Source organism: Gopherus evgoodei, chromosome 16 (assembly GCF_007399415.2).
Source record: "Gopherus evgoodei ecotype Sinaloan lineage chromosome 16, rGopEvg1_v1.p, whole genome shotgun sequence".
NCBI lineage: Eukaryota > Metazoa > Chordata > Testudines > Testudinidae > Gopherus > Gopherus evgoodei.
Window position 1 is genome coordinate 2496769 of NC_044337.1, and position 11877 is coordinate 2508645.

Below are 11877 nucleotides of genomic sequence, written 5' to 3' on the forward strand. Positions count from 1 at the left end.
CCCCCCCTTCCCCGTTGGGTGAAATCCAATCACCGGCTTTCTTCCCCGCCCCTGTGGATACGGGGAAGCGTCACAGACGTGCTATTGTTATGCAAATAAAAGGCTGCCTAAAAGGAGCTGCCCAGGGTCTCCTGCCCTCTAAAGACGCCCAGGGAAGTGGCTGAGGGGAGGGGGTTCGCCCTGAGGGAGCACTAAGGACCGCGGGGGGCGGGATCTGCTGCAAGACAAGAGCCCCTCTCTGGGATAAGCACAGCAGCTTCCCCCTGGCTCCGGGCACAGCACCAGAGACTCCGAGCCCCGGGAACCAGGCAAGCCGGGCTCCGGCTGGATGCGCCACCGAGGCGGATAGCAGCAGCGGCGGCAGCAGCAGGGCGCTTGCCGGCCGCCAGCCTCCCGCACCCTGGGAGCCGCACGGAAGCTGCTGGGCCGCGCTCGGCAGGGGGCGCGGGGGGGCGCTCAGCTGTGCCGCAGGGGAGCTCGGTGCCCAGGGGGTCTCTTAGCCGGGCCTGATCCGAGCTGCCCCGCGCCCCGGCCCCCCGCCGCCGCCGCCACGCTCGGATCTTCGCTGGCTTCCATGAGCATCCGCGCCCAGGGACTTGTCCGGAGGCCGCGCTCTCAGCCGCAGGGTGCCCCGCTTGCGCGCCGAGCCCCCGCCCCTAGCTTCGGGCTCGCGCAGCGCCCGTGCCGAGCTGGGTGAGGCGGAGCGGGGCACGGACACCTGCGCCCACCCGGCACCGCTGCGCCCGGATCCAGCGGCCCGGCCGCGGCCATGAGCCAGACGGAGCTGTCCACCTGCTCGGCCCCGCAGAGCCAGCGCATCTTCCAGGAGGCGGTGCGCAAGGGCAACACCAAGGAGCTGCAGTCGCTGCTGCAGAACATGACGAACTGCGAGTTCAACGTGAACTCGTTCGGGCCCGAGGGGCAGACGGCCCTGCACCAGTCCGTCATCGACGGCAACCTGGAGCTCGTCAAGCTGCTCGTCAAGTTCGGCGCGGACATCCGCCTGGCCAACCGCGACGGCTGGAGCGCGCTGCACATCGCCGCCTTCGGGGGCCACCAGGACATCGTGCTCTACCTGATCACCAAGGCCAAGTACTCGGCGGGCAGCCGGTGACGCTGCTCCTTGCTCCAGGCTGGGCTGGCGGGACAGGGGCCGGGGCTGCTCCGCTCGCTCGGGGAGCGGATAATGCCCCGGGGCGCACGCACACGGCTCCCCGCCCGGGGCTGCGTCCTGCCCCCTGCCCCACGCTGGGCGCCCTGCGGACTCCAGCCTCGGTCTTCCGCAGGGGCCGCCCTGGGCTGCTCCGGGTGAGGCGGGGGGCAGGCCCCGGCCCTCCGAGAGATGGGGGACCTCTCCGAGGGGCGGGCTGGGCCCTGCCTCAGCCCCGGCTGCCTCGCCCGGGACAAAGGTGCCTTCCTAGATCGAGTCCGCTGGCACGAGCTGCGGGCGGCCCCTGCCCAGGTGAGGTTGGCCGGCCGCTCCTCGGTGCAGTGACTGACCCGCCTGGGGCCCCGGCTGCCAGACACGCCGACTCGGGGCGGGCAATCAGCCGCATCGCCGGACCCAGGGGAGAGGTGGGGGTTGGGTTGGTTGTTAATTTTTGTTTAAATGACAAAGCTGCTTGGACTCCATGTTTTTTGCAAAGAAATCTGGGGGCCCACAAAGATTTTACTGAAAAACCATTTAACTGCTTTCAAAGGAGTTTTGTCTTTCAAGGGTTTTTTCTCCTACTGTAATTTTTCTCTTTTTTTTTTCTGCCATCTACCTCGGCTGCGCTCACAGTATTCACGGTTTCAGTCAGAGATCTGGTCAGATGCTTTAAAATGCGCTCACATTTCCCCCTCCCTGAACCTCCCCCCCCCCCAAAAAAAAAATTTGGTGGCTTGTCCGTCCTAGGAAGCTGTCCCCGATTTTAAGGTATTCTGGCTCAGAAGTGACGTCATTTCAGCATTTTTAACAGATCAAAATGTAATTTGTTTAAAACCAATCGGTGCTTTTTTTTTTTTTAAATGCAAGTTCTGAACTGTAGCAGGAGCAAAGGTTCTTCTGTCTGTCATGAGTGGGGTGGGTGGCTACGCTGACCTGTATTTTCCTGTAGCAGAGTGTAAGAGTGTCTCTTCTGCAGTCTCCTCCCATTGTTTTTACACAGTAACTGGTCTTTGATTTTTGAGGCTCTGGGTTGGAATGTGACACACTATTCCCCCACCTGGTCTCTCTCCTTTTTTAAAATTTCCTTTGGAGTGTATGATCCAGCCTAGGCCTAGGCCTGCCAAAATCACAGGAAAGACTTTTGATCATTTTATATTTTTCTTTTTAAAGTGTAATACTGGTGGGATGAGGACATCATGGATTGAAAACAATGAAATAGAAGTGAAATGAAATAAACGCTAGAGGCAGAGGAATTGCATTTGCACAGAAAAAGAGTGTGAGCGCCCCCTGCAGTCTAGGAGGAAAGTTTCAAGAACAAACTCGAAAACTACTGAGAAATAGTTTGGGATTATTTTTTTTTTTTTTTATTTTTTTTTGGTGAAACTTGGCTAACACTTCTCAGTGCAGAATGATTCCATCTGACTTTGTATAAATGAAAGGGAGGAAGAAGAGGAACCCATCCTAAACTGCATTTGGAAGTGACTGCACATATAATTGCAATGCTGCTTTTTGTTGCCATGGCACAACATCATCCATTTTTTAAAATGCAGAAAATTTCAGAAGTCTCCTTTCCACTGTTGGTCTTTTATCCCTCTATGTTTGTCTGCACTAAAAACCCTTATCACTGCCATCTCCTTGCTATCCTCTCTTATGCCCCTTATCCAAACCCTTACAGTTAAAAAAATAGTTATCTACTTTTTTGTTGTTGTGTTATAACTATTTATCACATATGTATATATTTGTGGGTGATGTTTGTGTGCCTGGTTTTGTTTGAAGCTATCTGTGAGTATTTCAAAAGTACGGTTTGGAAAATATGCATTTTTTCTAATCTTAAAACTAAACTTGAGTCTGCCATGGTTTTTTTGTTTTTGTTTTTCATTGCACTGAATATTCTGCTTTGTCTATGATGGTTTCACCTGCAGTTTTTTCTCTTAAACAATTTATATGATTAAAAAGCTCCAGATTAAAAAAAAAAGTCCTTTGAAAGTGTCTATTGTTAATGCTGTAATTTACAAGGAACTTCTTAGTTTGCAAACTTTCTCTGTGAGCATTGAAGATGGTGTTAAGCACTTTTGTTGGTGCTTCTCTGTTATAGGGGGGAACAATATCTTTTCTGATGAGGTTTTACTATAGTTACCAGATGGTTGCACATTTTTTTTAAATAAATGGATTTGCCACAATAATATGTCATAACATTTATGACATAATATTAAAAAAAATAGTGTATTTTAAAGCCAAGTTCTAGATTGATTTTTTTTAAAGAAATCTTGGTTATAAACCCAATTCTAAAGGGAGTTCTGTCCAGTGTTGTAAAGACAACATAATGTAACCCATATTTATATTTTTATAAAATACCTATTAAGACTGTGAATCTCTTGTGGGAATTGCTAAGTGAGTTTAAGAAAAGTGTTGTTCCTCTTCAGCTTCTTGGAGCTTTAGGCATGATTAGAATTTGAAAATTGTACATTGGGGAAGGGGGTTTGCTCTGAAATTGTGCGTTGATGTATTTTTACATCACTTTAAAAAAAAACTATTTTACTGAAAAGCTGCTGCCTTTCCTAGTCCCTATAGTTTCAATTTTCTATGCAACCCCACAAACCCCATATGTATATATATTTTGTTATCCTGAGAAATAAAAGGGATGCTGATTTATTCAAATTTAAATGAGGTTTTTCCCCCTCTCTTGTTTGGCTCATAGTGCTGCTGACCCTTCATGCCAAAATGGGGAGTACAAGAAAAAAGACAGGTTGGGGGGAGGCTCTTTTGTGCATGACTGGTCACCTTTTGGCAGTCATCTTTGTTGTTATTATTTTTGTAAGAAGAATATATTGCTAATGTCAGTGAAATAAGCAGACATTGAAGCTGATGCACAGATTGCTCCAGAAAGGAGTTTTTCTGTAGATTTTTCTCTAGATGCGAATACCTTTTTTAATTATGTTAATTAATGTTAAGAATTTTTAGGCTTATATTGAAGCTGTATGTGGGTCACTATATGATCATTTCTAACTGGATAAAGTCTGTACAGTACAGCATATTCCTGAGTGTATGATATAGACTTGTAGCCCCAGAGTGAGAAATTTATAAATAAATTTTTCATTGATCTTTTTATAAAAAAAAAAAAGTGGCTTTTTGGTTTGTTCTTTCCCACACGTACATCAGTGAAGTTACAGGCTTGGTAGTGACAACTCCTCACGTGCCTGGGACAAGAAAGCAGTTCGCTACATTGCAAAGGGATTGCTCCTGTCCAGTGTTAAAAATATTGATCAGAAGCTTGTGTTGTACACTGCCTTTCATCCAAGGGCCCTTGGATGTGTTTGAAAACCCAGAACATGGAAAGCCAACACATCTGTTGAACTCTGGAGGAAATAAAGATTTGTGAAGTGTTTCCAAGCAACAGAGAGTGGAATAAATCTCAGGCTTGTAAAAGCTACAGGGTTGTACTCACATTTTCTGACAGTGAATTAGTTAGTCTCTCTCTCTCTCTCGTTAATCACATGTAGCATTTTCCTTTGTGCTAATTATTCCTTGAATATGCTGGTTTAGATAAGGATGATGAGCAAATACTGTCTTCCTCTAGCCATGGCTTCAATACCGTTACATTTTAAATTCCATATCTGAGTTATTAAACTGCTGTCTCTATTCATTTGTCTAGAAAAATAAATATAGCCGCCTTCTTGCATCAGACAAACCCCAGAGGTGTCATTCAGCGGGTTGCGAGGCAGTGTCATAGTTCAGTCCCAGTATCTAGGTTCTGATCCTGTGAGGTGCTGGGCATCCTTCGCTCCCCTATGAAGTCTATGGGAGCACCTCTTGGATCAGGCTAATGGGCTTGTAGCTATTCCCCATCAAACACTCAGCACGCTATTTCGTAAATCCCATTGTCCTGAGCCACACAAGCTGATGAGGGTGCTTTAAGTTGCTGGGTTTAGGTATTGAAGTCACTTCCTGAGTAGAGTGTTTTGGGTTTAATGTGCTGAAAATAAAGTTAAATGGAAAACATCAAGCTCTGTGGCAATGTGTGAGAGGTGTAAGCTACCTTTGTAGCTGCCCTGCCCTTCTGGCCTTCTCGGTGCTCAGTATTCTGCAGGAGGCTCCTCTGCGCTGTGGTAAGATCTGTTCATGTACCCGTCTCGATAAAGGCTCTTGTTACTGGAACTGTGGGCCCGAGCTTGTAAGTCAGTGGATGTTTTGCTGTTGATTTCAATGGGAGCAGGACCGGGCCATACATCATGCAAAGCCTAGGACCCTACGCTGAACATTCCCAAGGGCTGGTGGAGATTAGCTCCAGGTTTGGGGTTGCCCCATCTTTCTATAAATGCGCAATCCTGCACCTATGATATCCATGGGAGTTGTGCTGTTGGCTTCAATGGATGCCGGATCGAGCCCCAGGCTAACAACTTTGGACCCCGCACATAGGCTGGTGAGAGAGCACGTTACCAGAGCCCTGAGCGTGGTTTGCCAATACAAGCATATGTAACCCTAGCAAGCTGACTGCCCAGCTGTGCTGGGAAACGTTCAGCATTGTCGGTCACATCCGTGTGCTACCAGCCTGGGTGTAATACTGGTGTGATACCAGCACCGACTGATACGCATTATGAAGTAAGACCCTGTACTTTTTATTTAGAAACATATTTCGGTTAAATGCCAGGAAGGGGCAGAAACTCCCCAGCTCCCTCTAGAATGCTGCCAATCCCTTGACTATAACAAGCAAATGATTTTTATTTTGAAAGCTGCATAAAACTACTTGCAGCCCAGGCATCAGCCTAGAGCAAACACTTGTGAACCCCTGAAAATGGGTCAGTCCCTTAACTCCACTGCTTTGCTCCCAGTGGGCTCCCGTAGGTTGTGATGGTGTGAGGTTGGGCCCACACTTGGAAGCATCTTCCCTGGGCAGGAGGAGTGGAGAGAGCAGCAAAGGCCCAGCACATGGAGGCAGGATCCCACTCTATGTTCGTTGTCCACTCATGGAGCTTTGCTCAGGCAGCATTCACAGGGAAGACAATTGCAGGTTTGGCTGAGTCAGGACCAGGCCTTTGCTTTTGGAGCATTTTTCATGATAATTTTGCTGGCACTGAAAATGTCTAATTACAAACCTCACAACCCTTAGAGGAGGAAAAATAGCTGTGTCCACAGGTAATTAATTTCCTCCAGAGCTTCCTACCTTAATAAGGCTTGTTCTTGCAATGGCTCCTGCGTGGGTGTTGGCTCTTGAGCTATTGGGAAACTGAGCTACGCTGAAGAGTAGCATAGAAAAATGCCACAGGTAATTCCCGCTGGGTGTGTGTGGAGTCATCTACAAACTGCTAGGGCCCAGTCCTGCTTCCATTGAAGCCACCAGGAGTTTAGCCAGCAAAGGGCCAGGTCACTAGGAAACTGCAGCCTGGAACAGCCTCAGGAGCGGCAGGCGAGCAGGGCATGCAGTTGCAGCTGTTGTCTGCCGTTTACACACAGGTTGCTTGCAGCTTACAGCCCTTGTGTATGGCTCGGGTGGAAGAGCAGCACATTAATAATCCCTCTGTTTTTATCAGGAAAGATCCTTCCAAAACCATCAGTCATAACATTTTGTCTCAATGCATTTGTATTGCATGATGCTCTGTGCAGCAGGCCGAGTTGGTGGGGCTAGTGCTCGCAGACTGTGAGCGCCTCGGAAGCAGCAGTGGCCAGGCTCAGGTGCTGCTCTGCTCTTGAGGAAACTGCCACTAGACGCCCCCTCTGCTCCTCCTAGCAATAGCAAAGGGGCCGAGGCTGGGTTTGGTGAGGCCTAGCTTAGGCGTTCCAGGACAGAGCCTTCTCCAGCTCCAGCCTTCTAGGGGCAAAATAGTAAAGAATCCAAAGTGCTGGCTTAGTGTGCAGGAGAGGGCGGTGGCATGTGACATCTGGGGGCCGCTGGTGGTCCCTTCTGGCCTTCAACTCTATGACTCTGACCTGCGTCCCAGCTTTATTTTGAAATGTTAACAAATCCAAACCCCTGAGAGCCACTGTCACTAGAGCAGACGTATCAATGGGACTAGGCCAGAAGCTTCTCCAGCACAGCATGCCCATTGGCTTCACAGAGAGCGCCAGGTGCACAGCACTTGCAGAACTGGCTTCTGCCTTTGGTCTTACATGCTTCTGTTTGTGGGAGACAGCCAGAGAGCTCGGCCCAGAGCGTAAGCAAACCTGACATACCTGACTAATACTGCGTGCTTCGCAAGCTGAGCCGCTCAACAATCCCCCTGTGCGGCGCAAGGGGCATTTTCCCCATTACCGCGAGGGAAATGGAGGCACACTGAGCACCCTGAGCCTACACTGTAATCAAGGCTCTTAGAAACATGCCCAAATCCAACTACCAGCCTACTTCACATCTTACAGACCATGCAGAATGCAAAAGGTAAATGCACTGCTGTCCCTTATGGAGTGAGGACACGTGCCTAGAGTGTGAGCAAATCTGAACTGTCGCATGGACACTGCCATGGTCACTACCCAGTGCCAGCCAGAAATGTAATGTGAGTGTATAGCTGTGGGCCAGTACCGTGCTTTTCAACCTTTTTCCACCTGCAAGCCCCTAAAACATTTCAAATGGAGGTGCAGATCCCTTTGGAAATCTTAGACATAGTCTGTGGACCCCAAGGGCTCCAGGGATCACAGGTTGGAAAACCACTGGCCTTGTGTGCTGATCATAGGGTCAGCTCCAATCCAATCCTGAGCTCCCTCCATGGCCTCAGGCATAGGGTGACCAGATGTCCCGATTTTACAGGGACAATCCTGATTCTTGGGTCTTTTTCTTATATAGGCTCCTATTACCCCCCACCCCATGTCCTGACTTTTCAGATTTGCTGTCTGCTCACCCTACTCAGGCACATCTTTCACATACCCCTTCGTGCCTCTGTCTATAACAGTTCAGTTTCCTTATCCTGGCTTCTAGTTATCAGCAATAACCTTTGCTTTGTCCCCACTAGCTCCTCTCTGAGAGGCACAGTTGATGAGGGTACATTGGGATAAGTCAGTCAGAAAAATACATTTTAAAAGCCGAAGTGGCCTATAAGGCCAAAAACTTTGGGCCAAACTCAGCCATGGAGTTCTTTACACGCTGGCCAGGGAATTTCAACTGCTGTCTTTTCTATGCTGAGCACCCAGAAGAGTTGCTAGTGGAAATACTGGCCTATTTTACCTTCCACCTTCCTGCACTCTCCTGCTAGCTGCTTTTCCTGCAACTCCCACTCTCTTCAGCTCCCTTGGGAGTTACTCCATTAACTGTAATTGGAAATGGATTGGGCTTGTCAACTCCCTGGCACCATATAGAATCATAGAATCTCAGGATTGGAAGGGACCTCAGGAGGTCATCTAGTCCAACCCCCTGCTCAAAGTAGGACCAATCCCCAGCTAAATAATCCCAGCCAGGGCTTTGTCAAGCCTGACCTTAAAAACCTCTAAGGAAGGTACCTGATGACAGAACAAGGAGTAATGGTCTCAAGTTGCAGTGGGGAAGGTTTAGATTGGATGTTAGGAAAAACGTTTTCACTAGGAGGGTGGTGAAGCACTGGAATGGGTTACCTAGGGAGGTGATGGAATCTCCTTCCAGCCCTGATATTCTATGATTCAATGATTCTATAAGGAGATTCCATCACCTCCCTAGGTAACCCATTCCAGTGTTTCATCACCCTCCTAGTGAAATAGTTTTTCCTAATATCCAACCTAGACCTCCCCCACTGCAACCTGAGACCAACGCTTCTTGTTCTGTCATTTATCACCACTGAGAACAGCCGAGCTCCATCCTCTTTGGAATCCCCCTTCAGGTAGTTGAAGGCTGCTATCGAATCCCCCCTCAGTCATCTCTTCTGCGGACTAAATAAGACCAGTTCCCTCAGCCTCTCGTAAATCATGTGCCCCAGCTCCCTAATCATTTTCATTGCCTTCCGCAGGACTCTCTTCAATTTATCCACATCCTTTCTGTAGTGGGGGTCCCAAAACTGGACACAGTACTTGAGATGTGGCCTCACCAGTGCCAAACAGAGGGGAATAATCACTTCCCTCGATCTGCTGGCAATGCTCCTCATAATGTAGCCCAAAATGCCATTAGCCTTCTTGGCAATAAGGGCACACTGCTGACTCATATCCAGCTTCTCATCCACTGTAATCCATAGGTCCTTTTCTGCAGAACTGCTGCTTAGCCAGTTGGTCCCCAGCCAGTAGCAGTGCTTGGGATTCTTCTGTCCTAAGTGCAGGACTCTGCACTTGTCCTTGTTGAACCTCATCAGATTACCATATAGCACCATATATCTTATACCACTGTAAATCTCGCCTCTAAATCCAGTGCTTTGTAGCTGTACAGACAAATCAAGGCAGTAAAGCTCAGCTGTTCAGTGGGGCAGTGTGTCTAATCCTGCAGCTCCTACTCACCCTCCAGTGGCATGACCTGTGTGAATAAGGCAAGCAGGATATGACCCATGGACAGAGAACCTTTTCAGGCAACAAATATGAAAGTGGCCCAGTACGTGATAAACTGCATCACATCTGCATCTGCATGGGCAAGAAATTCAGGAGAAACTCACAATATCATGGGAACGTTTTGCATCTTGCTGTAGAGATGGCAATGGAAGAGAATACAATGTAATCACAACTGCAGGAGTGGAAAGTTGTTTTCTAGACTACCTTGCACTGCTTTAAGGAAAAACAGACTCAGGTGCCATAAAACATTTTCCTCTATCAGAATTATTAGCAGAGCTTTCACACGGCTACGTTGATTTGCAGCCCTCTGCTCTATAAAAAGCAAATCCAAGAAATCTAGGAACTCCAAAGGGTTTTTTCTCTCCTTTTCTATTTTTGTTCCAAAGTGTCTTTGTTTTGTGTCGTAAGCACATTCTTCTGGTATTTTTGTGCCTCCCTGGCTGCATGTTATTGTCCACTGGCCACATGACGTAGATTCTGCTGTTCCAAGAGAAACCAAAGAAAGAATCTGAACTTTCAAGTGTTTCCTGCCATTGTCTCTTGCTTTTGTTTGTACTACTGACTCCAAACCAGATGGATCAGTCTCCCCAGTCCTCAGGGGTGATGGGAAGTCAACATAGCCCACAGCTTTGTCTTCTGTTAGATTCCCCTTCATTCGTCAAGCTTAGACATCGGGGTTGAATCAAACAACACATATGGGGGGGGGAAGGGAGGTGGGATTTTATTTGAATTTCAGGGAGCTTAACACAGTAAGTAATGAATGAGAAAGAAAGCCTGTGAGAGAGAGGGGAAGGTCTGTCATCAAAATTCAGCACATTTTAAATAGATGCTTTGTTGAGAGTTTGTATGACTATGATAATGCACCAGACTGGAGCTCAGAATAGGAGTTACCTTTTTAAAAAACACAATTGACTACTGTTTAGGGCTGCGGGGAGGAAGAGGGTTTAAGTACAGAAGTTCAAGGCAGCTATGTTTCCAAGCTTACGCTTTTGCCTCTGCTTCTCGATGCCTTCAGCACTTAATCCCAGTGCTTGGGTAAATGCCCACCATGTGGTACTAGTGGAAAATGTGACAGTTTTGCTGTTGAGCTGCTATGAAAGTGAGACCAAAAGCTCATGGACCTGGTGCCTGGAGCGCAAAGGGTGGGATCACATTCTGCGCTAGGGCCTGAGTGAGCTGAGCCAGCTTGGTTTCATCCTAGACCTCATTTGTGAGGAGCCCCAAATCAATTCAAAATGGGACACTAGTTCTCAGCTCAGTTTTCAGTTCTTTCCTGAGAAAGGCCCAAGAGCAAACTAGGGAGGGAGTCCTGGGGGGAAGGGCTCCCAGCCTGGACTCCCCTGCCAGTTGCTAACCTCCCCAAAAAGATAAACCTCGTCTGCAGGAAGTCCAAGAGACACCTGGCCTCAGAGCTTCCCTGACACCCAGGCCTAACCACAGGGACATCCCATACCATCCCAGTGCGTGCCCTCCCCCTCCAATTCCAGTTCACCACACCACTGCCTTCTCCTCGGTCAAACCCTTCCTAAAACATCTGTGTTGCCACAAGGCCATCATCAAGCTTAGTCTTGAAATTAGATGAAGGTTTCTAACCATCAGAGCAGTGAAGTTCTGGAACAGCCTTCCAAGGGGAGCAGTGGGGGCAAAAAAACCTAACTAACTGGCTTCAAGACTGAGCTTGATAAGTTATATGATGAACTGCCCTCAATGGCATATGGCCCATCTGCGACTGCTATTAGCAAATATCTCTAACGCCTGGAGATGGGACACTACATGGGGAGGGCTCTGAGTTACTACAGAGAATTCTTTCCCAGGTGTCTGGCTGGTGGGTCTTGTCCACATGCTCAGGGTCTAACTGATCACCATATTTGGGGTCAGGAAGGAATTTCCCCCCAGAACAGATTGGCAGAGACCCTGGGGCATTTTCACCTTCCCCTGCAGCATGGGGCATGGGTTACTGGCAGGTTTAAACTAGTGTAAATGATGACTTGTCTGCCACTTGAAGTCTTTAAATCATGACTGAGGACTTCAGTGACTCAGCCAGAGGTTAAGGGTCCATCACAGGAGTGGGCAGGTGAGGTTCTGTGGCCTGCACTGACCAGGAGGTCAGACTAGATGAGGGGTTCTCACAACAAAAATTTTTGGTAGCCTCAGAGTGCGGCTACCAACTCGTGCTGGGGGTTGCTCTCACCATTTTCCCTAAAATACCTAATTAACTTGAGGAAAAACAAATAAATATGCACATATACGTGCCAAAATCATCGTAATTTATTTATGTAGGATTTTTTTTGCAGACTCAG

General features: G+C 48.2%; 1 protein-coding gene across 1 annotated transcript; it reads left to right on the forward strand.

Moving 5' to 3' along the window:
• The first annotated feature begins 635 nt into the window (after window positions 1-635).
• Window positions 636-1861, forward strand: NRARP (NOTCH regulated ankyrin repeat protein). The gene has a single exon (XM_030536049.1). The coding sequence runs from the start codon at window positions 770-772 to the stop codon at window positions 1112-1114; it is 345 nt and encodes a 114-aa protein (XP_030391909.1). The 5' UTR covers window positions 636-769; the 3' UTR covers window positions 1115-1861.
• The last annotated feature ends 10016 nt before the right edge of the window (window positions 1862-11877 follow it).